Source organism: Heptranchias perlo, chromosome 11, assembly GCF_035084215.1.
Source record: "Heptranchias perlo isolate sHepPer1 chromosome 11, sHepPer1.hap1, whole genome shotgun sequence".
NCBI classification, from domain to species: domain Eukaryota; kingdom Metazoa; phylum Chordata; class Chondrichthyes; order Hexanchiformes; family Hexanchidae; genus Heptranchias; species Heptranchias perlo.
The window spans coordinates 6,157,361-6,183,587 of NC_090335.1; the positions used below are offsets into that span (position 1 = coordinate 6,157,361).

Below are 26,227 nucleotides of genomic sequence, written 5' to 3' on the forward strand. Positions count from 1 at the left end.
AAGGCTCCAGGAAGGCAATGTTTGCAGAGTCTCGAAAACCACGTTCTACACTCCTGAGCACATTCACTAGTTAGTCTTTAGGCTTTGTTCTTGGGGTTTTTATAATTTTAAATATGGGGGCGGGGAAGCCCTTGTTAGTCAGCACCAAACAATACTTTGGTTCCCTTACGTTCCATCCATATAACCATCTAGAGTTTGGTGTACAAGGCAAACTTTCCCTTTCCCATGGGTGGTGAGAGCCACAACTTCACCTTCCCATGGACCTTTTAGGATCATTATATATCAATGATACCATTGCTTATTTGACTCCCATAATTAGCTTATCGCTTATTCATATTCTAGTCAACACTCTGCATGGACTGGTACTTCCTTGGGTGCCAACTCAGGACCGACTGACAGCTGTTCATTTTATTTCAATGGATACCAAAATTTACAGTTGTCGATACAGTTACACACCATGTCCTCTGGTCAGCAAAAGGGCTTCAAACATTATTCTATATGCTATAGACCCCTCACCATCGCTGACAGACACATTAGTTGCTGGAGATATCTGTCTTCGAAATGCAATGCATCCACCTGCCAAATTTGCTGCTTGATTCTCAGCGTGGCTCCCATGTTCTTCAAGAGAAAATGAAGGGATTAAGTTTGCACTGCAGAGAATCATCCTTGAATAAGCTCACCTGCAAAGGGGAGGTGGACTTTGAGGAAGGAAGTCATGACAATATACCAGAAGACCATTCATTTAATCAGTGGGCCAACGTTTTCATTTAACTCTATAATTTGCCACGCCTACTTCCCTCCATACTGCTGCAAGGGAATCTGCGCTGACATGTGAAACAACATGGTGTAATGACCAAGCTAGACCAATCTTACTGGCTTAACAGTGCCTCAGTTGAGCTTATAGTTTCTGTTGTCTATGGCAACTGAGGGCTCATCCAGATCAAGAGAGGTTTTACTTTAGAATACTTCGGGGCTCCTTAACAATTAGAAGGATTACATCTAGTTTTAGAGCATTGAACAAATTCCTCAAGGTGGAAAAGTTCAATATTGTAACACTACCTCAAGCCATTTGGGTAGCATGACCAGGAGCTGACTGGCGACAATTCACCTCGAAAGATGCCTACTTTCACATTGTCATTTAGTCTTGTCGCTGCAAGTATGTCAGGTTTAATTTTCAGGGTCCAGTACTTGAACAATGCTTCCTTTTCACTTCAGAATGTTTACAAGATCTGTCATTGCTACACTTGTACAAGAGTTCACCATTAAAGGATGGCTCAGCCATACAGCAGGTACTCCTGTATTACAGAAGCTAACCATAGTCATGAACTGTAAGAAAGCTCATTGGAACCAAATCAAGACATGGCATTGTAGCTGCCTTGTTTTGACCAGCTATGGGAAAGTTTTCCTGTTCTAGATTGGTTTGTAGTCCAGCAAAAATCTCTGCAAGGACTCGAGTTTCTGCAGAACTCATCAGTTCTTGGTAAGATTTGTGGCCACAATCTTTGCATTACCCCATTCACTGTTCATGTGATCATGTTTCAGTTGATCTTGCACACAGTGGTCACCTGATGGGGTTAGTCAGTGGATTTAGACCAACTTTCTTTGCTGGAGGCGATGGTTCCAGAGGTCCCTGCTACAGCCACCATTTCCTTATGTAACTCTGGTAACGGATGCATCCCTGCATGGGTACGTGAATCAGGGCAGGTGGACTGCAGTTGAATCTGTATGGAGTCTGCACTGGCTGTCTCCTTTTTGGAGACAGATGTTTTTGCTTTCTCTCTTTCCCCCATCTCCAGGATGCTGCAGGAAATCAGAGCAGATGGCTCCCTTATCAGTCCTTGCAAGTCATGGGTTTCAGATATCCTAGGGTTGAGCAGTGCATCCACAAGAGACATCACCTCTTTCAGCTGTCAGACCAATTTCTACACCTAGATTCAGAAATTTCCTGGTTGTTTGTGCTTGCTGTTCAGAGGGAGCAGTGAATGGTCCTGAATGAAGAAACCCGACCATTTAACCATCCCCTATGTTGCAGTGGGTTCACAATATTTTACAATTCTCCACTGTCCATTTGGCTGGGCAAGATCGGCTAGTATTGCAACTAATCTTGAAGCTGCTCTGCAGTTTGGTTTGGATCCATGAACAAAGAACTGCATGAAAAATAGCATAGTAATCCACAAGTAATCCAGCAATCAATAAGTGGGAATGTGCTGAGCACGTGGATTGTGGGTGTGGGTGTGTGGGTGGTGAAGCAGTGAGCCAGTGCATCAGTCAGCCATTGCTTTGCTGGGACATGTAAGCTGTAGACCATAAAGGAAAGGATGATAAAAGGGAATGTGAAGAGATTAGAAAAGAGGTTTTAAAAAAAATATTAGGAAAGCAGAGAAACTATGGAAGTAAATTATCATTGAATATAAAAAGAAATAGTGAAGTATTCTATAGACACATAAATAACAAAAGAAAAATTGGGAAAGGGCTACTAAAGGGATACACCTGATAAAATGGCAGAAATATGAAATAATTACTTTGCCTCAGTATTTACCAGGGAGAGTAACAAGGTGGGGATGACATTAGAAGAGATAAGAAAAGATATAAAGACCTTCAAGATAGAAAGGGTGGGGGGGGGGGAGATGGAAGATAATAAACTAATCAAACTTAGAGAGGATAAAACCTTTGGTCCTGATGGATTGCGCATATTAAAGGATGTTAGGGAAGAGATAGCAGAGGTGTGTGTATGTATGTGTGTGTATATATATATATAATAGTGCCAGAGGACTGCCACAGAAGTAATGTTGTTCCTATATTTAAAAAGCCCAGGGAATTATAGACCAATTAGCTTGACGTCAGTGGTAGGAAAGGTAATGGAATCTTTACTCAAAGATGTAATAGAAAAACATCTAGAAACCGAAAATATAATAAAGAATAGTCAGCATGGATTTCAAAAGGGAAGGTCATGCTTGATCAACTTTATTGAATTCTTTGAAGAAGTAACAGAAAAGGTAAATAAGGGTAATGCAGTAGATGTACTCAAAAGGCCTTCGATAAGGTACCACATAGTAGACTCACAGCTAAGGTCAGAACATGTGGAGTCGGGACAAGTGACAGAGTGAATAGCAAGCTGGGTACAAAACAAGAGTGGGGTTAAAGGTAGTTACTCAGACTGGCAAAAGATGGAAATGTGGTGGTCCACAAGGATTGGTGCTGGAACCACTGTTCAACATTTGCAGATGGCACCAAATTGGGGGATATAGTTAATACTGAAGAGAACTGCGACAAAATACAAGACGACATTGATACACTTGCAGAATGGATGTGTAATTGACAAATAAATTTCAGTATAGATAAGTGTGAGGTGGTACACTTTTTTAGGAAGAATAAGGAGGCCACATACTCCTTGGGAAATAGGAGTCTAAAAGGGGTAGAGAAGCAGAGGAATTTGGGGGTACAGATACACAAATCACTAAAAGTAGCGACACAGGTTTTAATAAGGCCACAAACAAAGCACTCTGGTTCATTTCTAGAGGGATAGCATTGAAAAGCAGAGCAGTTATGTTAAACTTGTATAGAACCTTAGTTAGACCACAATTGGAGTACTGTGAACAGTTCTGGTCTATTATAAAAAGAATATAGAGGCACTGGAGAAGGTGCAAAAAAGATTTACTAGGATAATACCAGAACTGAGAGGTTATACCTATCAGGAAAGATTAAACAGGCTGGGGCTGTTTAGAAAAGAGAAGGCTGAGGGGTGACCTGATAGAGGGCTTTAAGATAATGAAAGGGTTTGATGAGTGGATGTATAGAAGATGTTTCCACTTGCGGGGGAGACCAGAACTAGGGGCCATCAATATAAGATGGTCACTAATAAATCCAATAGGGAATTCAGGAGAAACTTCTTTACCCAGAGAGTGGTTAGAATGTGGAACTCGCTACCAAAAGGAGTAGTTGAGGCAACTCTCATTGAAGGGGAAGCTAGATAAACACATAAGGCAGAAAGGAATAGAAGGATATGTTGATGGGTTAGATGAAGTAGGGAGGGAGGAGGCTCATTTAGAGCATAAATACCGGCGTAGACCTGTTGGGCCAAATGGCTTGTTTCTGTGCTAATATTCTATAATTCTATGTAAATAAGATCTGTAAATCTACAGATTATGTTTCATGCTGGTCAGCTATACATTGAAACATTTTTGCATAGCACATTAGCTGCAGGATTAGCAGTTGTACTGTATCTGATCAAATAGAGAGAGTAGCCTTGAGTGATTTCATGGTTCAAAATTAAATGTACTAAAAGAATTGAAGTAAGTTTAAGAATTGAAGTGATAAATTAATGTTCACTGCAAAGCGACCTGAGAGAGTTGCTGAAATGGCAAGCATGAATTCATGAAAACAAAAGGACAATAATGAACGTGTTTATGCTGAAACGAGTTTGGTACAGTGAAATTTGTGTGCAAATTCTTTTAACTTGTTTATCAGATTATTTCAATCTGGGTATTGATACTTCTGGTGACATTATGATCGAGGATTAAACCAGAGTTCACACAGAATTATGTGCTGAATGATTGTAACCTTTGGAGAGCTGTCAAGCAATTTTTTTTTTTCTGTTTCAGAGTACAGTTTTGTTCTCCCTCCCAGCAGATGCACAAGTAAACCAGGACAGTGGTTGTAATAATATGACTGCACTGCTGGTGGTCAGCTTTGGGGGCGGTCATTCTGTCAGCTTGAACTTCTCAAGGCACGACCGATCATACAAAATGGATGCACTGACTGTTTCTTGCAACGAGGGTGACACTGCACTTTTTCCTAACGCAAGTCATATTGGTAAGTTATAGTCAGTATCTATATGTGCTTCAGACATCACACAGTCTAATGCAAATTTCAATGTTCTATTTAAATTTCTTCCACTTGATTAGCTGATGTGCATATTTATGCCCAGACAATCCTGACTTGTTCTTCACCTGTCCAGTCTGTCCCCTCAACCTGTGCACTCACCACCAGACCTGTGCCTGCTATTTTCCTGCACCTTCCCCTCCTGTTCTTACCCCTTGAGGTTCCATGTCAGTTTAAAGTTGGTTTTCAGAGCTAAATGTGCATGCACTGTATTTGACTGTATACAGCATTTAGCACTGAAATGTTTCAAGAGGCAGAGTGGGCCAGGAGATGCCAAACCCAGGTTCCCATCCCCAGTTTTGCCAAATTAAATGGGTACCCCTGCAGTTCTCCCAATGTCCAGGCCTCTGTGGTACTTTACATCCCAGGACTTCTTTCCATCCCAGTGTTGCTAAACACTAGGTAGCCACATTAAACCGCTGCACATATTGATTCTGTATCTGATGTGGAAGTTAAAAATTTGAAACCCAAACTGAAATGCAAAGTATAAGAAAAAAAATGAGCGAACTAGAGTCATTGATTAAAATAAATAACAGGCTTTCATGTCTGACTGAAACACGCCTGCAGCTGGGTACGGGTGGGCAAAACCTGGACAAAGCAGGATAGGGAAGGAAGGAAGGGAGAAAGGGGACTAGTATTTGAGACAACATTATAATGCTAGTGTCAGGATTTAAACAGAGGTAGTCCAAATAGAATTTCTGGATTGAGCTGAGGAATAGCAAGGCATCAGTCACATTACTAGAAGTATATTATAGACTGATTGACAGTGGAAAGAACGTTGAGGATGAAATTTGCAGACAAATTAGACAGGTGTATTTTAACCAGAGAGAACTTTGTCTCTTCACAGAAGAGAGAGATGCTGAAATTGAAGAACCACCAGAGGTGGGTGACCTATAGTTAGTGGGGGTGGTTGTTCCAAGAGCAATGATTCTAAAAAAAAAAGTAAGTCAAACTTAAGGTGGATAAATAAATCAGTGGGATCTGATAATATATAATCAAAGATCGTGAGGGAAGTGTAGGAAGAAAAAGCAGCTTTGACTAATTCTCCATAATTCCATGGAAGGGAAAATTGTGCTGGAGGACAGCAAATGTGACCCCCGCCCCCCGCCCCCCCCCCCCCAAAAAAAAAAGTGAAGAGGGATAAGGAAATTATATTCCAGTTGGCCTTAATTTGATAAACTACTAGAGCCTATAATATGGGAAGAAATCACTTAAATGCTTAGAGAAACAGGAGCTAATCAGGGCCTGTCAGCATAGATTTCTAAAAGGCTGGGATCTGTACAGAATTATTTGAAGGAATGAGGTTAGATAAAGGAAATGCAATGGATGTGGTTTACATGGATTTTCAAAAAGCATTGGATAAAATACTTGACAGTTTATGGCATGTACTAATGTAGGTTGTTATGTTAGATGGGTTGAGTGTCAATATAAAATTGGATGGTGCTCTGCCGGTCACCAAGTGGCTCCCTAGACTCTCAATAGAAAATTATGTAAATCTTGCTGCGGGTATAAATTACTTCACCTGAAGGCCACTGAATCAAGTTCATTAATTTGAGTGCTTTTTTAAAAAAAAGTCACTTTTATATGGGTTGAAAATCTGAGTTGGGGTTTGCTAAAATTTTCGAAGTCCATCAGATCCGCATGGGAACAACACCACCTGCACGTTCCCCTCCAAGTCACACACCATCCCGACTTGGAAATATATCGCCGTTCCTTCATTGTCGCTGGGTCAAAATCCTGGAACTCCCTTCCTAACAGCACTGTGGGAGAACCGTCACCACACGGACTGCAGCGGTTCAAGAAGGCGGCTCACCACCACCTTCTCGAGGGCAATTAGGGATGGGCAATAAATGCTGGCCTCGCCAGCGACGCCCACATCCCGTGAACGAATAAAAAAAAATCTAAGAATTGTTTCTAAATGCTGTTTTGAAAATTCCCCCAGATTTGTTCGTGAGGACTTCAAGGTCTGTAAACATCAGTGCGAAAGTGAATACAACGTACAGGTGTATGAGTGATTCTACTGTGCACATGGAGAATATAAGCGTAACTCTGAGCAGTGTCCGAATGGAAGCATTTCCACCAGATGATGATTTCAGTAAAACCGGTAAGCATTTTCAGCTTTCACACACAGTATAGAAGCTTTCAACTAAGTAATGTTTGAAAGTAGTTGATCCTTTTTTTATACTGTTTCCTTTGTGCTGTGGGCTAAAGCAGAATCTTACTGTCCAAAAATAAGCAGCACAATCCTATATTTAGGTTACTTTCCAACCATTTGAGGATATCGCCTGATTGGTTGAGATTTGGAAAATCCACTTCTGATTGACTGAAAAGTGATGATGGTTGTGTTAGATCAGTGCTTTCCATACTGGCTTGTTCTATCCATCCCCTCAGTCTGTAAGGATGTAGGTTTTATGACTAACTTTGGTGTATTATAGGAACCATTATTGACTCTGGCTCCATGGGTGGCATGACACTGCTTTGGCTTATAGGCATGTTTCCTTAGCAATCGTTTTAATATTTGGCTAGGGTTGCAGACACCTACACAAAGGTCGGGGCCCACCAGCAGGATGTGCATGTTTCGGCCTGTGTTAGTGGAATAGCTTCTAGATTTTTGTGTCCAGATTTAGAGGAATCATCTATTTGGAACATCTGAAGCGCTATATTGGGACATTCTGGCATTTGAAGTGGACAGTTTTATTTCAGGTGCCACGAGGTCATTAGAGAAGAGCTGTTATTTATATTACCGTGTGATTCCTTAAATTATGCAATATTGCTTTATTGAATTTTCCCAGTTAATTGAACAAATCCAATACAAGAATTGTTAAACTAACTGGGGGAGGGTGGAGAAGTGGTGGGAAAAGTTACAATTATCTGCCTCAAGTTATCCATAAAATTTGCCCAAAGGTTTTAATGGCTAGTGCCCAAGTTTGATATTTATAGCAAGTGCCCAATACCTTAACAGCAACATCTCGAGAGTGGGGGGGGGGGGCGGCCCCTCCCGTCGAGAGTGGGGGGGGGGGGCGGCCCCTCCCGTCGAGAGTGGGGGGGGGGCGGCCCCTCCCGTCGAGAGTGGGGGGGGGGCGGCCCCTCCCGTCGAGAGTGGGGGGGGGGCGGCCCCTCCCGTCGAGAGTGGGGGGGGGGGCGGCCCCTCCCGTCGAGAGTGGGGGGGGGGGGGGCGGCCCCTCCCGTCGAGAGTGGGGGGGGGGGGGCGGCCCCTCCCGTCGAGAGTGGGGGGGGGGGGGCGGCCCCTCCCGTCGAGAGTGGGGGGGGGGGGGCGGCCCCTCCCGTCGAGAGTGGGGGGGGGGGGGCGGCCCCTCCCGTCGAGAGTGGGGGGGGGGGGCGGCCCCTCCCGTCGAGAGTGGGGGGGGGCGGCCCCTCCCGTCGAGAGTGGGGGGGGGGCGGCCCCTCCCGTCGAGAGTGGGGGGGGGGCGGCCCCTCCCGTCGAGAGTGGGGGGGGGGCGGCCCCTCCCGTCGAGAGTGGGGGGGGGGCGGCCCCTCCCGTCGAGAGTGGGGGGGGGGGTGCGGCCCCTCCCGTCGAGAGTGGGGGGGGGGTGCGGCCCCTCCCGTCGAGAGTGGGGGGGGGGGCGCGGCCCCTCCCGTCGAGAGTGGGGGGGGGCGCGGCCCCTCCCGTCGAGAGTGGGGGGGGGCGCGGCCCCTCCCGTCGAGAGTGGGGGGGGGGGGCGGCACCTCCCGTCGAGAGTGGGGGGGGGGCGGCCCCTCCCGTCGAGAGTGGGGGGGGGGCGGCCCCTCCCGTCGAGAGTGGGGGGGGGGGGTGCGGCCCCTCCCGTCGAGAGTGGGGGGGGGGGGTGCGGCCCCTCCCGTCGAGAGTGGGGGGGGGGGGGTGCGGCCCCTCCCGTCGAGAGTGGGGGGGGGGGTGCGGCCCCTCCCGTCGAGAGTGGGGGGGGGGTGCGGCCCCTCCCGTCGAGAGTGGGGGGGGGGTGCGGCCCCTCCCGTCGAGAGTGGGGGGGGGGGGTGCGGCCCCTCCCGTCGAGAGTGGGGGGGGGGGTGCGGCCCCTCCCGTCGAGAGTGGGGGGGGGGTGCGGCCCCTCCCGTCGAGAGTGGGGGGGGGGGTTGCGGCCCCTCCCGTCGAGAGTGGGGGGGGGGCCTCATCTCCACTAATCTGAGAATGTACTAGATTTAAACACACATTTTGTGCTGTGTTTTGAGCAGAGTGCCTATGCATTGGTAAGGTTGTGACCAGCCACGTTTCCCAGCATAAGGCACTTACTCCAAGCATGCTTCAGAATGCATATTGCTGCCTGCCATCTGCCTCTTGATAGGGTTACGCATTGTGGTGTCCTGGTTTCTGAAGGGTGACTGGCAGGTATGCCTCTTTTGATTAAATTGTTCCTACATGGTGCTAGAACCTCTTGAATCCATGTCCTCCTACCATCTTAAACTCCTGTCTAAGGCTATTGCTTTACTAGCCTTGTGTCAGTGCAGTTAGTATTCTAGATATACATCTATACCTCATAAATGGAAATAGAATATGCCAAAAATACAGTCTTATAAATCTACATTCACAATAAGGACTTCCCTTTTAAAAACTGCAAAATGTGTCAGCCTTGGATCAGTGGTAACATCCTTGTCTGAGTCAGAAGGTTTTGTGTTCCAGCCCCACTCCAGACACTTGAGCACATAATCTAGGCTGACAGTTCAGTGTGGGGAGTGCTGCATTGCCAAGAGGTGCTGTCTTTCAGATGAGATGCTAAACTGATTCCTGCCTGCTAGGGTGAATGTAAAAGGTCCCATGGCACAATTCAAAGGAGAGCAGGAAAGGTCTCCCAGTATCCTGCTCAACATTTATCCCGTACCATCATCATTAAAACAGATCATCTGGCCATTTATCTTATTGCTGTTTCCCTACATTATAACAGTGACTGCACTTCAAAAGTACTTCATTGGCAGTGAAGCACTCTGGCATGCCCTGAAGACATCAAGGTGCTATATAAATACAAGTTAATTTTTCCTTTCTCTTTGCAGTTGCTACTTGAAGTATCTTTCCCACCTCTGGGCGTTACTGCTTAGATCTGTCCTCCAAGGATGACCTGAGTTTGGCTGGCTGTTTTGTCTACACTGTTTTTCCCCCTTCTCCACCACCACCACCTACCCCCTACCCCCCACCCACCACTTCCCAGATTTTTCTTGGGATAGATTCCTAGCGTGTCTTGTGGGGTAGTTTTCATTCTTGAGACAAAAGCAGACTTACAAGAACCTGCTGAACTCTACAGAGAAGATATTGTTTTCCATGTTCATTTTTTTTCATATTTCTGCCTAATATGAAAAAGAACTGACATGTAGCCCAGTAGAGATACAAGTACAGAATAAGGAAGAATGTGTGGGTGTTTGTATAATGTCACAACGAGCAATGGGACCTGTCTGCTTGCAGAGATGGGACTACAGCTCAATAGTACATGCACTACCCAAGACAATAAGGTAATCAATTTAAATCTTTCTCAGTGGTTCTCCCTATTGTCAGCATGGTCCTACTCTTGTAATACACAGTAGGTGCTTTACTTGAAGAATGAAGCTGCTGCAAGGTAGCCAGCTGGGGGAAGGGAGCAGGGCAATGGGAGTGTAAAATCAGCTCTCTCGAGGGACCTAAATTTAGTGCAGGTACGAGGGGCTGAATGGCCGCCTGTGATTCTACAGAATGTGATTTTTTTTTTCATAATTAGTGTCCTGTTTCTTCTTCTTTCATGTGCTATTTCTAAGGCAAAATGTTTTAATTCATTGTGGAAAAATCCATCAGGCACAAAGGGTACTTGCACTGGGATCTAAGACAAATGTTCTCAAATTTATATAAAAATACACAAAACTGAACTATTAGGTGACACAAATGATTTTCTATTAGTATGTAATTGAAGTGTACATTGTATAGTAAAGCACTATTTATATGGGATTGTCCTGGCTTTCATAAAGTCATGTATTTATATCCAGAGTGATTTTTTTTTTAGAAAGTATATGCCACGCTGATGTGACTCCAACTGTACCTACCACGACACTGGTTACCACCCTGGCTCCAACTACTGCAACACCTCCGACCAGGAATCCTGTTCAAGGAAAATATAATGTCACAACGAGCAATGGGACCTGTCTGCTTGCAGAGATGGGACTACAGCTCAATATTACATACACTACCCAAGACAATAAGGTAATCAATTTAAATCTTTATATTTGAAGTGTAGTGTGGGAGGTATTTGCTTGTAAATTGTGTTTTACCAAAATAACTTATTGAAAAGAATCCTTCATAAACATAGTATGATATAGCCCCTTCTGTGCCTTTTCCATAACATTATGGTGAACTGCATCAGTCTACTTAGACATTTTTTGATTGGAGAAAGAGATGGCAAGGATTAGTTTCATTAAATAATTTGAGTTACGCTTTATAAATCTCATAAGGTGTGCATGTCCTGTACTTGTCCATGGAACTGCTGTATTATTTTAAATGGCTTGTGTGCTTGTGGAATGATTTGAGTCATTTAGATATGTATGCAATCTTGAGTATTGGCCCCAAAACAACCAAGATATTCATCCCAACCAGCCTTACCTAGGCAGGAAGAATCTGATCAGATACAAAGTTGGTGAAAGTTTCATTTACCAATGAGTGCAATTTAGATGGATAAAATAAGTTTGCTGTGTAGATCGATTTAATGTTGATTAGCTTTGAGTAGATGTAGGGGAAAATCTAAAATGTTAAAACAATTTAGTTTTTAGTCGTATGACTGGTTCAGCCCTTTAGAGTGCATGTAATATAATGTCTTTTTGGAACAGTTTTGTCAGCTATATTCACATGTTGAGCTCATCAGTTGATTTGCTGCATAAATACTGAATTTTTTATGGTACAGGTGGCTGAAGCTAATTACCTTTGACAGAGCTTAGATTAATGCTCTTTATTTTTTAAAATCTTAATTACATTTGACTCATCTATTGCAGATCCAAATTTGTATAACTTGGCAGTGCCGATTTATAAATACTGCATGCACCATAAAAATTAAGATTTAGTTTTTGTAGCAACGCTTTCACGGTGTCAGCTGTGGCTTGTTAGCACTCTTGCCTCTGAGTGAGAAGGTCATGGGTAAAAGCCTCACGCCACAGATTTGAGCACATAATTTATTGCATAATCTGGTAGATTAATTTCTCTAATCGCTGACTCACTGAAGGAGAAAGTTTGCAGGAAGATTGTAATACCTAGACGTTGACACCTCAACATGAGAGTGTGGACAGGTCTGACTGTAACATGAATTCCCACAATACAAATCAAGGAGTAGATTGCTTTAGTTCTGAATGGAGCTCTGAATTCCATCGGTGGTATGGATTTAGAAGCTTACATTTCCCAATGCATCATGAAGGTTTACAAAAGACTTTGATCTAAAAATCTGTTTATTATCGGATTGTGCAAGAAATACAATCCAAAAAAGGTCTTTTAATCTCTTGTGTACCTTGGTCTGAAAGTGTGCCATTATCCACCATTTGGAGCAGACAGGAGAATGTGGGTACTCCACATGATTTCCAAAGGTTAATACTGAGGGGTGTTAATCTTATGACCTGCTATCCCACTCTGGTTAGGGCACAGGATTTGATTCATGGAAGATTAAGTCTGCATATGGGAATTGCTCTTTTGCCGTGAATACAAGGCTTAAGAGAAACTAACCCTTCCAGGTCTTAAATAGACTCATGAGACCATTTTCACTGAGTTCCTTGAGATGTTCTATGTCTCCTCTTGTTGGACCTACACTCCGCTCTCTGTGTCTTTAATCCTCTTTCTATAATGAGGTGCCCAAAACTGTGCACACTACCCTATCCATGGCCTAATCATCACCTCTTTGGTCTTATACTCTTACGCCCTTATTTATAAAACCCGAAATGCTATTGGCCATTAAATCTCTTAAATTTACCACCTAGGGGTATAACCCCAGACCCTGTGACTGCAACTCCAAATGTAGGGATGAGCTCTTGTCGAATTTGTCATTGGGCACTATTTGCTTACAAAAGAGTGATCCAACCCCAGGTGGTTGCTAAAGCAGACTGTGGCATGTATTGCAACTAATGCCCTTTGAGGATCAAATGTAAGCTGCCATACTGTCAGAGGAGGCAATATTTCACTCCTTGGCCACTGGACTGAGATTAATTTGTTGGTTTGCCCCACAGATTGGGGTAGCTGTGTCTGGTATCACTCCTGTGGGAGCTGCAGCGCCATCTGCAACTGTGACAGACACGGGCTGTGCCCTGTGCCACGTTAATATTTCTCGATCATATTTTATATAAATTGTAGAGGGCAGGGCACTAGAATATTTTTTAATAAGTGGGAGCCATGACTGCTTTTCTGATCAGACTTCCAACATGCTTTTGTCTTGAGAGCTTGTGGGTTGATCAAATCTACAATTCTGTTTGGAGGTGGGATACATGACAGTTAATAGTGCAGTGATCCTCTCTGGTCTGTGTAACAATTGATGGTTTGTTGATGCACAGTCTTGCATAAAAAGGGTGGTCTGTCCAGATGTAATATTCCAATGGCTTTGTGTAACAAACAACTCGATAGACAGCCAAGGGAGTTGTTTTCCCTTCCCATCCACCCATGGTGATAAAAGGACCAAGTTATAGTCCAACAATTTTATTTTTAATCCCACAAGCTTTCGGAGGCTTCCTCCTTCCTCAGGTGGTGTGCTTCCTCCATTCCACACCACCTGAGGAAGGAGGAAGCCTCCGAAAGCTTGTGGGATTAAAAATAAAATTGTTGGACTATAACTTGGTGTTGTAAAATTGTTTACAATTGTCAACCCCAGTCAATCACCGGCATCTCCACATCATGATAAAAAGACCAGCAGCATCACATCCTGCAAGAAAATGCTTGCTTGCTTTCCTGGCTGCTGCCACAGCACCATCATTTTAAGGCAAGCCTCCCTTCATGCTTCCGCATTCAGCAGGAATAGAACTTGGCTGGGTAGATCCTGGGACATTGAGGCAACCCTTTACAGCTATGGCTAATGACATCAACTGAGAACATCCTTCAGCCATCAGAGTTCTCGGAGAGCACACTATTTAAATGTTGAAGGCATGCTTCAGGTGTGTGGATCGGCCTGAGGGTGCTCTGAAATATAACATTGCTAGGATTATGATGCTATGCTGCATGTTGCTCAGTTTTGCCTTATAAAGAGGTCTCCTCGTGGAGGTTGTGAAGGAGAACAGCTCCTGAGCAGCAGAGAGGTTCAAATACAGGCAGCAGCAGTAATGTGGAGCGCAACCCTTTTCAGCTGCGAGACATTTGTGCCAATTGTGGCTACCACATCTGCCTGCTGCATGAAGTCCTGCCTACATCTTCCTCCTTCCAATAGAAAGAAATAAGGACTTGCATTTATATGGCACCTCAGGGTGTTCCAAAGCGCTTTACAGCAATGAAGTATTTTTGAAGTGTAGTCACTGTTGTAATGTAGGAAACACAGCCAATTAGTGCACAGCAAGCTCCTGGCAATGTGATAATGACCAGATAATCTGTTTTACTGATGTTGTTTCAGGGGTAAATATTGGCCAGGACACCTGGGATAACTCCCCTGCTCTTCTTCGAAATAGTGCCGTGGGATCTTTTACGTCCACCCGAGAGGGCACTCGGGGCCTCGGTTTAATGTCTCATCTGAAAAACACAGATGCCTTCACCTATAGTCGCTTCTCAGTGCACGTCAACTTGCACAACTCCCATTCATGCAACCTTGTGAAAGCCATTCTGAAACATTGCAAAAATGTCTGCTTGTACATCAATTTTAGTGCAATAGAAACATTGTGTGTCTGCTGTATCTTACTCCATGCTTCACCTTGCCCTCTTAATGCTAGCCTCGTGCTTCTAGGTGCTGCCTGAGTGGCTGGCGTTTGTGAGGTTGGTTGGTTTGTTCCTCCAGGAGCCTCATTGGACTGGGATAAACTTATCTTATTAGTACTTCCCACTGATAGGTGGGAAAGCAGACACCAGCCAGATTAGCAAAGCTTTTAGATTGATGTCTATGACTGGTTGCCAAGCATGTTGAAGTTAGAGACAGTCCCCTCCTCTCGGGCAGCAGACTGAGCATTTACAACAGAAGCTAAGACAGTCCGTAAATCCTCTGGTGAGGGGCCTCTGCTGCAGAATGAGCTGCCACGTGCTCCAGGGTGAAAGTGCTGAAAGCCCATTCCTTCACGGTACCACAAATGCAGGAAGTGGGTTTCTCCCAATTGTCCTGCCATCTTCACATTCCAATCCATGCTTGGGGTATCGTACACATCTATCACCATGTACATGATAACCCCACTAGATAACAGTCACACAACCTCGGTTGTTATCTGAACCATGAAGAATAAATTGCAGACAGCTTAAATGTCAGGATTGCTTAGAGTTGCAATGCCATAGAAATTACATGGTTTGAAGGACACAAATATTTGTATATGGTGACCTTATGGTTTATATCTGTTAAGTGCTAGTTATTAACCAACATAGCCACCTTTATCTGTGATCAGATTAATGCAGTGTTTTTTTTTAATTCAATCATGGGATGTGGGCATCGCTGGCAAGGCCAGCACTTATTGCCCATCCCTAATTGCCCTTGAGAAGGTGGTGGTGAGCCTCCACCTTGAACCCCTGCAATTCGTGTGGTGAAGGTACTGCCACAGTGTTATTAGGTAGGGAGTTCCAGGATTTTGACCCAGCAACGATGAAGGAATGGTGATATATTTCCAAGTCAGGGTGGTGTATGACTTGGAGGGGAACGTGCAGGTGGTGTTCCTATGTGCCTGCTGCCCTTGTCCTTCTAGGTCGTAGAGGTCGCGGGCTTGAGACGTGCTGACGAAGAAGTCTTGGCGAGTTGTTGCAGTGCATCTTATAGATGGTACACACTGCAGCCATGGTGCGCCGGTGGTGGATGGGGTGCCAATCAGGCAGGCTGCTTTGTCCTGGATGGTGTCAAGCTTCTTGAGTGGAGAGTATTCCATCACACTCCTGACTTGTGCCTTTGTAGATTGTGGAAAGGCTTTGGGGGAAGGGGGGGGTGTCGGGAGGCGAGTCACTCGCCGCAGAATACTCAACCTCTAACCTGCTCCTGTAGCCACAGTATTTATGTGGCTGGTCCAGTTAAGTTTCTGGTCAATGGTGTCCCCCAGGATGTTGATGGGGGGGATTCGGTGATGGTAATGCCGTTGAATGTCATGGGGAGGTGATTAGATTCTCTCTTGTTGGAGATGGTCATTGCCTGGCACTTGTCTGGCGCGAATGTTACTTGCCACTTATCAGCCCAAGCCTGAATGTTGTCCAGGTCTTGCTGCATGAGGGCATGGACTACTTCATTTTCCGAGGGATTGTGAATGGAACTGAACACTGTGCAATCATGAGGAAACACCCCCACTTCTGACCATATGATGGAGGGAAGGTCATTGATGAAGCAGCAAAAGATAGTTGGGCCTAGGACACTGCCCTGAGGAACTCCTGCAGCGATGTCCTGGGGTTGAGATGATTGGCCTCCAACAATCACTACCATCTTCCTTTGTGCTAGGTATGACTCCAGCCACTGGAGATTTTTCTCCTTGATTCCCATTGACTTCAATTTTACTAGGACTTCTTGATGCCACACTCGGTCAAATGCTGCCTTGATGTCAAGGGCAGTCACTCTCACCTCACCTCTGGAATTCAGCTGTTTTGTCCATGTTTGGACCAAGGCCGTGTAATGAGTTCTGGAGCCGAATGGTTCAAACTGAGCATCGGTGAACAGGTTATTGGTGAGTAAGTGCCGCTTAATAGCACTGTCGACGACACCTTCCATCACTTTGCTGATGATTGAAAGTAGACTGATGGGGCGGTAATTGGCCGGATTGGATTTGTCCTGCTTTTTGTGGACAGGACATACCTGGGCAATTTTCCACATTGTCGGGTAGATGCCAGTGTTGTAGTTGTACTGGAACAGCTTGGCCCGAGGCGCGGCTAGTTCTGGAGCACAAGTCTTCAGCAGTACAGCCGGAATGTTGTTGGGGCCCATAACCGTTGCTGTATCCAGTGCACTCAGCTGTTTCTTGATATCACGTGGAGTGAATCGAATTGGCTGAAGACTGGCTTCTGTGATGGTGTGGATCTCGGGAGCAGGCTGAGATGGATCATCCACTCGGCACTTCTGGCTGAAGATGGTTGCAAATCTTCAGCCTTTTGCACTCACATGCTGGGCTCCACCATCATTGAGAATGGGGATGTTCACGGAGCCTCCTCCTCCTGTTAGTTGTTTAATTGTCCACCACCACTGGATGTGGCAGGACTGCAGAGGTTTCATCTAATCCGTTGGTTGTGGAATCGCTTAGCTCTGTCTATAGCATGCTGTTTTGCTTGATTGTAGTCCTGAGTTGTAGCTTCACCAGGTTGGCCTCATTTTTAGGTATGCCTGTGCTGCTCCTGGCATGCTCTTCTACATTCCTCATTGAACCAGGGTTGATCCTCTGGCTTGATGGTAATGGTAGAGTGAGGGCTATGCTGGGCCATGAGATTACAGATTGTGGTGGAATACAATTCTGTTGCTGATGGCCCACAGCACCTCATGGATGCCCAGTTTTGAGCTGCTAGATCTATTTTGAATTGATCCCGTTTAGCATGGTGGTAGTGCCACACAACACGATGGATGATGTCCTCATGTGAAGGCGAGACTTCGTCTCCATAAGGATGGTGCGGTGGTCACTTCCACCAATACTGTCATGGACAGATGCATCTGCAACAGGTAGATTAGTGAGGACGAGGTCAAGTTGGTTTTTCCCTCGTGTTGGTTCTCTCACCACCTGCCGCAGGCCCCATCTGGTAGCTAAGTCCTTCAGAGCTCGGTCAGCAGTGGTGTTACCGAGCTACCCTTGATGGACATTGCAGTCCCCCACAGAGTACATTCTGTGCCCTTGCTACCCTCAGCGCTTCTTCCAAGTGGTGCTCAACATGGAGGAGTACCGATTCATCAGCTGAGGGAGGGTGGTAGGTGGTAATCAGCTTGCCCATGTTTGACCTAATGCCATGAGACTTCATGGGGTCCGGCGTCAATGTTGAGGACTCCCAGGGCCACACTCTCCTGATTGTATACCACTGTGCCCCCACCTCTGGTGGGTCTGCCCTGCCGGTGGGACAGGACATACCCAGGGATGGTGATGGAGGAGTCTGGAACGTTGGCTGAAAGATATGATTCTGTGAATATGGCTGTGTCAGGCTGTTGCTTGACTAATCTGTGGGACAGCTCTCCCAAATTTGGCACAAGTCTCCAGATGTTAGTGAGGAGGACTTCACAGGGTCGACTGGACTTGGTTTGCTTATGTCGTGTCTGGTGCCTAGTAGTCTGATGCCGGGTGTCCATCTGGTTATATTCTTACGACTTTTTGTAGCAGGATTGTACAACTGGATGGCTTGCTACGCTATTTCAGAGGGCAGTTAAGAATCAACCACATTGCTGTGGGTCTGGAGTCATATATAGGCCAGACTGGGTGAGGACGGCAAGTAAGGACGACATTGGAATAATTGAGTCTGGACATGACAAAAGCACAGATAATGGTTTCAGCAGCAGAGGGGCTGAGGTGGTAGATGTTGCCGCGGTGGAAGTAAACAGTCTTGGTGATGGATGAAGTTCAGCACTGGGTTTTATGCAGTCTCATTCAGCCTGTGCGAGTGGTCGGGGAAGGGGATGGAATTAGCAAAGGATTTGAGTTTGTGGTGTGGATTGATAACTGTACCATGGCTTTTGTCTTTATTCACTTAAAGTTGTGACTCATCCATGACTTGATGTTAGTGATTATAGGATTGAGAACGGTAGTGGGGACATAGAGTTGGGATTAGGCATGGAGGAGGGAAATTGGCAGAGAGAAAAGATGGGAGAATTAAAATGTTGCTGTAAAAACCGCGTGCACTATTGCAATGAAGAATGTGAATCTGGCTCTTGCAGCCCCTTAAAGGAGAAGCAGCATGCATTCCCAGGCTATAGTGTTGTCATGGAGTTGGCAATCTTGGCCATCTGGTTCCTTTTGAAATTACACCTCTGTTCAAAATAGAGCTCTTCTGGGCTGAACTTATATTAAAGACAGTTAACGTCACCAAAGCAGCCCAGTGGGGAGGGAGGCCTGACTGGCAATGTTAACGTTTTGTTTAAGGCATCAGAAATAAGTATAACTTTTTGATCTAAAAGGAGATTCCTTTGAAGTGCCTCCCCCAAGATTTTCTTTCACTTTAAGTTCTTGTAATGTGAAAAGCAGCTTGTCATGTAGAAAACAGTACTTTGATGATATTGAGTACATTTTTCTTGTAGATTGCAGTGAAAGTTTTTAACATCCAGCCCAACATAACAACTTCAAGTGGAAACTGTAGCAGTGATCATGCATCTCTTCAACTGACAGATAACTGGACCAAGCTGAATTTTCTGTTTGTTGTGGTGAGTTGAGAGTGCTCAGTATTTTTTTTAAATAAGTTGTACAAATTCCATAAATGTTTCATTTAGGTGATGTGTACTTTTAGAAGAAAGTGCCTTTCCTTCTTTAGTTTTCTCCCCTTCCTGACCTCAATTAATTCTGGAGACACACTGGAGTCACTGGTTAGCAATCAGAAGTGAAGAACCTTCTGCCTAGTATAGGATTGCTGAGAACATCTTGGTGCTCCTCCTGCACCGTGGATGAGCTTGACTAACTCAGCACAGACTGGGAGCCCATATGGGACTTTCCTGGCCTGTCTCACTCAGTACCAGTTGGTGTGGTATATTTGCCCACTAAACCAGTGGATCTCGGATGAAGTCGTTTGAATAAACTGCTTAGTCGCAAATCATATTGAGGTAAATAGGGTCACAATAACCAAGATCCCAGTCCCAGGTTTAGGTTTGTCAGTTGAATAGTCCTAGAGGCGATCGTCTTCATTGCTTGGGTATGAAGAAGATACATTGAATTTGGGAGACCACGGCAGATCTCGAGTGTAAGCCATCTTCTCCACTAATTATAAAAGGAATCATTAGGTGGCAAATTGGGTTAGTCCGCGTCAAAAACTCCTTGCACAGTTAAGACTTCTGAATATACAAAGCTTATAGATGACCTTTACCAAAAATGCTTGGCAGAAATAATGTGGAAATTTAGGACTTTGTTAACCCAACTTTCAAGAATCCTCTGTTGGATGAGAATTATACCTGACTTGGTATTGATGTTTATTTAAGCTGACATTCTTACCTGAGGCGATGTTCTGTTATGTGAAGCATTACTGACTTTACAATTGTTTTCTGCAATGCCTTTTCAAAATAGTGCCCACTGGTTTTGTAAAGAACTAGCTCTCCCAGTTACTCGACTGCTTAATCATATTCAACTTGTGATATGAAATCTGTTGTCTTTTTGTTCAGAATACTACTATCAACAAGTTTTATCTGAAGGAACTTTCTATCTCCACAAGCTTTGTTTCACCTGCTAAAGGTAAGTTTCAACCTTTAGAAAATGCACAGTTGGATGCAATTAAAGTGGTGGATAGAAATTTAGTTGTGGAAAAACTGTCATTCAGATCAACCTGGGTGTACACAATACAGATTTGATATACTCTGTCTCCTAAAAAGAGCTGTCACTTCATCAACATCGGTCCTCCTGTAAATAACTTGCCCAATACTAAATTACTACTGGGCTTTTGATGTATCATAGTACGTACAGCACAGGAGGAGGCCATTTGGCCCATCGTACCTGTACCAGCTCTTAAAATAATAGACCTGCAACATCATTCAATTTCAGATGTGACAAAATGTTATTGAAAACATTCTTTGTAGGACCTATAACTGGGTCCTGCAGTTTAGCTGCGCTGTGTCAGGGTTGCTGGGGTTTAGCAGCATGGGGAGGGATCTCAGCTTTGGCAAGATTGGGGGATAAAATGTGGGATTTGGCTCCCTACTTGGATCCCTGGTGCCTGCCAGCTGTGAGGGGACTGGGAGGGCATGAGCCTGATGGTACTCTATCCTTCCCCTCCCTGGTCTCATCGGTGTCAGTAATTAGAATGATTACAGTTCTTAAGTACCTGCAGAACACAGTTCGTAATCAGAGGCTTTGTTCACTTTCAAAACTTAACTGAACTTTAAGAGCCCATATTAGGATGAGATGAGACATTTTTGGGGCTTAATATGCTTTTTGAAATTTATGGAGTATTTATAATTCTAAACCAACAAAAGTTGCAACAGGTGTATATTCAGTACAGTATCATTGATTTTCTTGCTCGCCCTTTTTAAAAAAAAATATATATATTTTGCCCGCGTAAAGCTTTTGAAATTTGTCCCATAGGTTTTTTCAAATAATTTTGAATCCAACAAAATAGATATTTAGAAACTGAAGAGGAACAGTGTAGTATTTGGCTAGCTGAATGCTACTGGTGCATTCTGGGGAATTGTGCATACTGCACATGTTCAGTCTGCAGGACCCGCCTTCATCTCCAGGCAAAAATAGCAAGCTCAAGCCCAGGTTTTTGGTTGGTAGGGCCATTAAAAACATTAACCAAGGTTTAGTCACAAAAGACAATTCAATGGATATTCATGTTGTGAAATGCATCATGTTCTATTTTTCAAATATTTTTGGACATTAGAAAATTTAGTTAGAGGATAATTGTTTTGAGGGAGCATTTTAAGTTTTGGTTCATCGGCTAAGTTTGACAAAATACTGACACATGACTTTCCCTTCATAAAATGTTGACCGTGTTTTCCATTATAAAAGTGACTCAGGAAATAAATTGATATATACAGGAAGTGCATGCTGTATACAAGACTTTAAATTTATGGCACGTGCTTCCTACCAACAAAGCTTACTATTTGTCACGATTTTATGTCGCCCTTCTGTGTCAGCATTTATAACAGGAAAACCCTCTGTTAAACATAACTAGTGTTTGACAAATTTGAGACTTTTTTTAAGGTGACTATAAATAAAGGTAGTAGATGTGATGTACAGGCAGCTTTAGAAGGTGTTCAGCAAGGTTCCCACGGGAAGCTTGTTATAAATATTTGGGAGATTGTGTTGGATGAATAGCAATATGGATTAAAAAGTTGTTTGACAGGTGGGAAATAATTTGGAGAGGGTTGGAACTGGTGTACCCCAAGGATTAGTGCTGAGTCCACTTTTGGGCATAGGGAACCTGGTATTGAAATTTGCTGCTGACCTAAAAGTAGGGGGTGCTGTCAAACAATGAGGAGAACTGTAATAGACTTTGAGGCTATAGACTGGTTAATGAAACTGGCAGCCAGGTGGCAGATGCAGTTTACTGTGGGAGTAAGAGGTAATGTATTTTCAAGGGAAAATTGGGAATGGAAAGATGGTGATGGGTCTGGTTCACGAGTGTACAGATGGATAAAGCCGTTTTTTTTTAAAAAGGGCTTAACATTTTGGGTTTTATAAATGGAGGCATAGATTACAAGTCGAAGGAAGTTATGATAAATTTATACAAAACATTGGTTAGGCCACAGTTAGAATACTGGTTCACAAATGTTCTTAAGGGCAGGGAGGCTGCCACTCCTGCTTGGTCTGGCCTACATGTGACTCCAGTACCACATGCTGTGGTTGACTCCTAATGCCCTCAGGGTTTCTAGGAATGGGTAATAAATGCTGCCATGCCAGTGTCACTCATATCCCAAGAACAAATCAAGTACATGGTCCTCTATGAGGCAGGTTGCCTGACGTCAAAGGGCAGGAGTCTTGAATTTCCCCTATTGGTGATGGTGTCGCCCTAACAAGGGAATATGATGTAGTGGTGATAATGGAGACATGGCTCAAAAAGGGCAGGATTGGGTACTAAATATTCCTGGAAACAAGGTGTTAAGGAAAAATGGATGATGGGTGTCAGTATTGATTAAGGAGATTATTGCAGTGTTGGGGAGAGAGAGGATGTCCTTGAGGGGTCAAGGACAGAATCTATTTGGTTAGAGTTGAGAAACAAGAGGTGCTATTACACTACTGGGTGTATTCTATAGGCCACCAATTAAAGGAAGTATATAGAGCAGCAAATTTGCAGGATAATTATAGAAAGGTGCAAGAACTATAGAGTAGTGATAATGGACTTCAACTATCCTAATATAGACTGAGATAGTAATAGTGTAAGGACAAAGAGGGGGAGGAATTTCTGCAGTGTGTTCAAGTGAACTTTCTTGATCAGTATGTTTCTGGCCCAATGAGGAAGGAGGCACTGCTGGATCAGGTTGTAGGGAATGAGGTGGACCAAGTGGAGCAAGTGTCAGCGGGGGAACATTTAGGGAACAGTGATCATATCATCAGAAAGTTTAGATTAGTTATGGAAAAGGACAAGGAGCAATCTAGAGTAAAAATGCTTAATTGGAGAAGGGCCAATTTTAAGTGGGTTGAGAACTGATCTGGCCCGGTAAATTGGAATCAAAGATTGGCAGGCAAAACTGTAATTGAACAATGGGCGGCCTTTAAAGAGGAGATGGTTCTGGTACAGTCTAGGTACATTCCCACGAAGAGGAAAGGTAGGGCAACCAAAGCCAGAGCTCCCGGGATGACTAAAGAGAGTAAAATGAAGCAGAAAAAGGGGGCATATGACAGATGTCAGGTTGATAACATAAGTGAGAACCAGACTGAATATAGAAAGTAGAGAGGGGAAGTGAAAAAGGAAATAAGAGGAGCAGAGAGAGAGTATGAGAATAGGCTGGCGGCGAACATAAGAGAATTCAAGAGTCTTCTATAGGCATATAAAGTGTAAATGAGTGGTAAGAGGAGGGGTGGGGCTGATTAGGGACCAAAAAGGAGACCTATGCATGATGGCATCTGTCTTTACCAAGGAAGAAGATGCTGCCAAAAGAGAAGGTAGTTGAGATACTGGATGGGCTAAACTTTGATAGAAGAGGTTCTAGAAAGGCTGGCTGTACTTAAAGTAGATAAGTCACCTGGTGGGATGCATGCTAGGTTGCTGAAGTGCTGGCCATAATCTTCCAATCCTCCTTAGATATGGGTGTGGTGCCAGAGGACCGGACAATTGCAAACATTACACCCTTGTTCAAAAAAGGGTGTGAAGGATAAGCCCGGCAACTACAGGCCAATCAGTTTAACCTCCGTGGTGGAGAAGCTTTTAGAAAAGATAATCCGGGACAAAATTAATAGTCACTTGGACAAGTGTGGATTAATAAAGTAGAGCCAGCACGGATTTGTTAAAGGCAAGTCGTGTTTAACTAACTTGATTGAGTTTTTTGATGAGGTAACAGAGAGGGTTGATGAGGGCAATGCGGTTGAAGTTGTGTATATGGACTTTCCGAAGTAGTGTAAGTGACAGGAAACGGAGAGCAGTGGTGTGGTTGTTTTTTGGACTGGAGGAACATATATAGTGGTGTTCCCCAGGGTCTGGTACTATAATCACTGCTTTTTTTAAAATATATATATATTTATATAATGGCTTGGGTGTACAGGGCACAATTTCAAAATTTGTAGATGACACAAAACTTGGAAGTGTACTGAACAGTGAGGAGGATAGTGATAGACTTCGAGAGGACATAGACAGGCTGGTGGAATGGGCGGACACGTGGCAGATGAAATTTAACGCAGAGAAGTGCGAAGTGATGCATTTCGGTAGGAAGAACGAGGAGAGGCAATATAAACTAAAGGGTATAATTCTAAAAGGGGTGCAGGGACAGAGATCTGGGGGTATATATGCACAAATCATTGAGAAAGCGGTTAAAAAAACATACAGTATCCTGGGCTTTATAAATACAGGCATAGAGTATAAAAGCAAGGAAGTTATGTTGAACCTTTTATAAAACACTGGTTCGGCCGCAACTGGAGTATTGTGTCCAATTCTGGGCACCGCACTTTAGGAAGGATGTGAAGGCCTTAGAGAGAGTGCAGAAAGGGTTTACTAGAATGGTTCCAGGGATGAGGAACTTTAATTACGTGGATAGATTGGAGAAGCTGGGATTGTTCTCCTTAGAGCAGAGAAGGTTGAGAGGAGACTTGATAGAAGTGTTCAAAATTATGAAGGATCTGGATAAAGTAAATAGAGAAACTATTCCCATTGGCAGAAGGATCGAGGACCAGAGGACACAGATTTAAGGTGATTGGCAAAAGAACCAAAGGCGACATGAGGATAAACTTTTTTACTCCGTGAGTAGTTATGATCTGGAATGCACTGCCTGAAAGGGCGGTGGAAGCAGATTCAATCGTGGCTTTCAAAAAGGAATTGGATAAATAGTTGAAGGGAAAAAATTTGCAAGGCTACAGGGAAAGAGCGGGGGAATGGGACTAACTGGATTGCTCTTACAAAGAGCTGGCACAAGCTCAATGGGCTGAATGGCTGCCTCCTGTGTTGTAACTATTCTATGCTTCTATGAACTCAAAGGTTAAGATTAATAACTGGGATGCAGTTTACTCCTGGATCATTTTGTTTTTATTTCTGTTTTTATTACCTCCCTAGACATCGCAACAGCCTGAATTTCAGTTCTTCCGTTTCCCTTGATTTGCTCTTAATTACTAAATACAAATATTGAGGGTGATTTTGCCCATGCTGCCTGATAGCTCACCTCATTGTCACTGACAATTTACATTTTTACATTTAGGAAAGGAGTTTATGGCGCAAAATACCAGCCTGACCTACCTACAGACAACTTTAGGCAAATCTTATATGTGCCATTCTGAACAGATGCTGCAAGTGAACCCAAACTTCTCCATCAATGCATTTGAGCTCCACGTTCAGCCATTCAAAGTAGACAATTCCAAATATGGAACTGGTAGGTTATTGCAATTTTAATATGTGAATACTTTGATAACTGCATCATGTGAACAGCACGTGCTGTCTGTATTCTGATATTTCTCTAATTGGTATGTAGATTAATGTAATAGTGTATCTTCAGTTCCCCCTTTACCCCTTAGTTGTCTGACGTACATGGCTAGCATTAAATTCAGTTGCATTTCAGTTAATGCATGATCAGTGTTCACACACACTCCATTTATCCTGCCAGATATATGTAGCCTTCAACCAGGTACACTTGATGTTTGTAGGTAATCTCTCCACATAAACTTCGCTATTGCTCTTAATTCCTGCTATAGCTACTGTCTGCTGTCACAGTTCAAGCTCACTCCAGCTACCTTTTCTCAAACAATCGGCTGCTTTTACCTTTAAGGTATGCACTGACAGTGGTATGGATTACCACTGTACACTCTTCATCTCTCCAGCTAGGAGGCAACTAACACAGGTACAGACCACGTATCTGACTCCAACTAAGCCAAGTTTATTGAGTGAAGTTAAACAGAAGGAAGAACAGACACAGTAGATTTAAGCATTGCTTAAATTACAATCCCTGTCATAAAATAAGCACCTGTAAGCTGTGAAGCTGCAGGCTGTGTTCCTTCACTATGGGGTCACTGGTACACTACACTCCTCACT

At 44.0% G+C, this 26,227-nt stretch overlaps 1 protein-coding gene across 1 annotated transcript in view; it reads left to right on the top strand.

The window, feature by feature from the left end:
* Positions 1–26,227, top strand: part of lamp1a (lysosomal associated membrane protein 1a) — a 46,980-nt gene that overhangs the window by 16,880 nt on the left and 3,873 nt on the right. The window contains exons 3-8 of the mRNA XM_067992478.1: positions 4,602–4,812; positions 6,824–6,985; positions 10,839–11,035; positions 19,155–19,277; positions 20,223–20,292; positions 25,401–25,571. Coding sequence (XP_067848579.1) covers positions 4,602–4,812; positions 6,824–6,985; positions 10,839–11,035; positions 19,155–19,277; positions 20,223–20,292; positions 25,401–25,571 — 934 coding nt within the window. The remainder of the gene's footprint in view (positions 1–4,601; positions 4,813–6,823; positions 6,986–10,838; positions 11,036–19,154; positions 19,278–20,222; positions 20,293–25,400; positions 25,572–26,227) is intronic.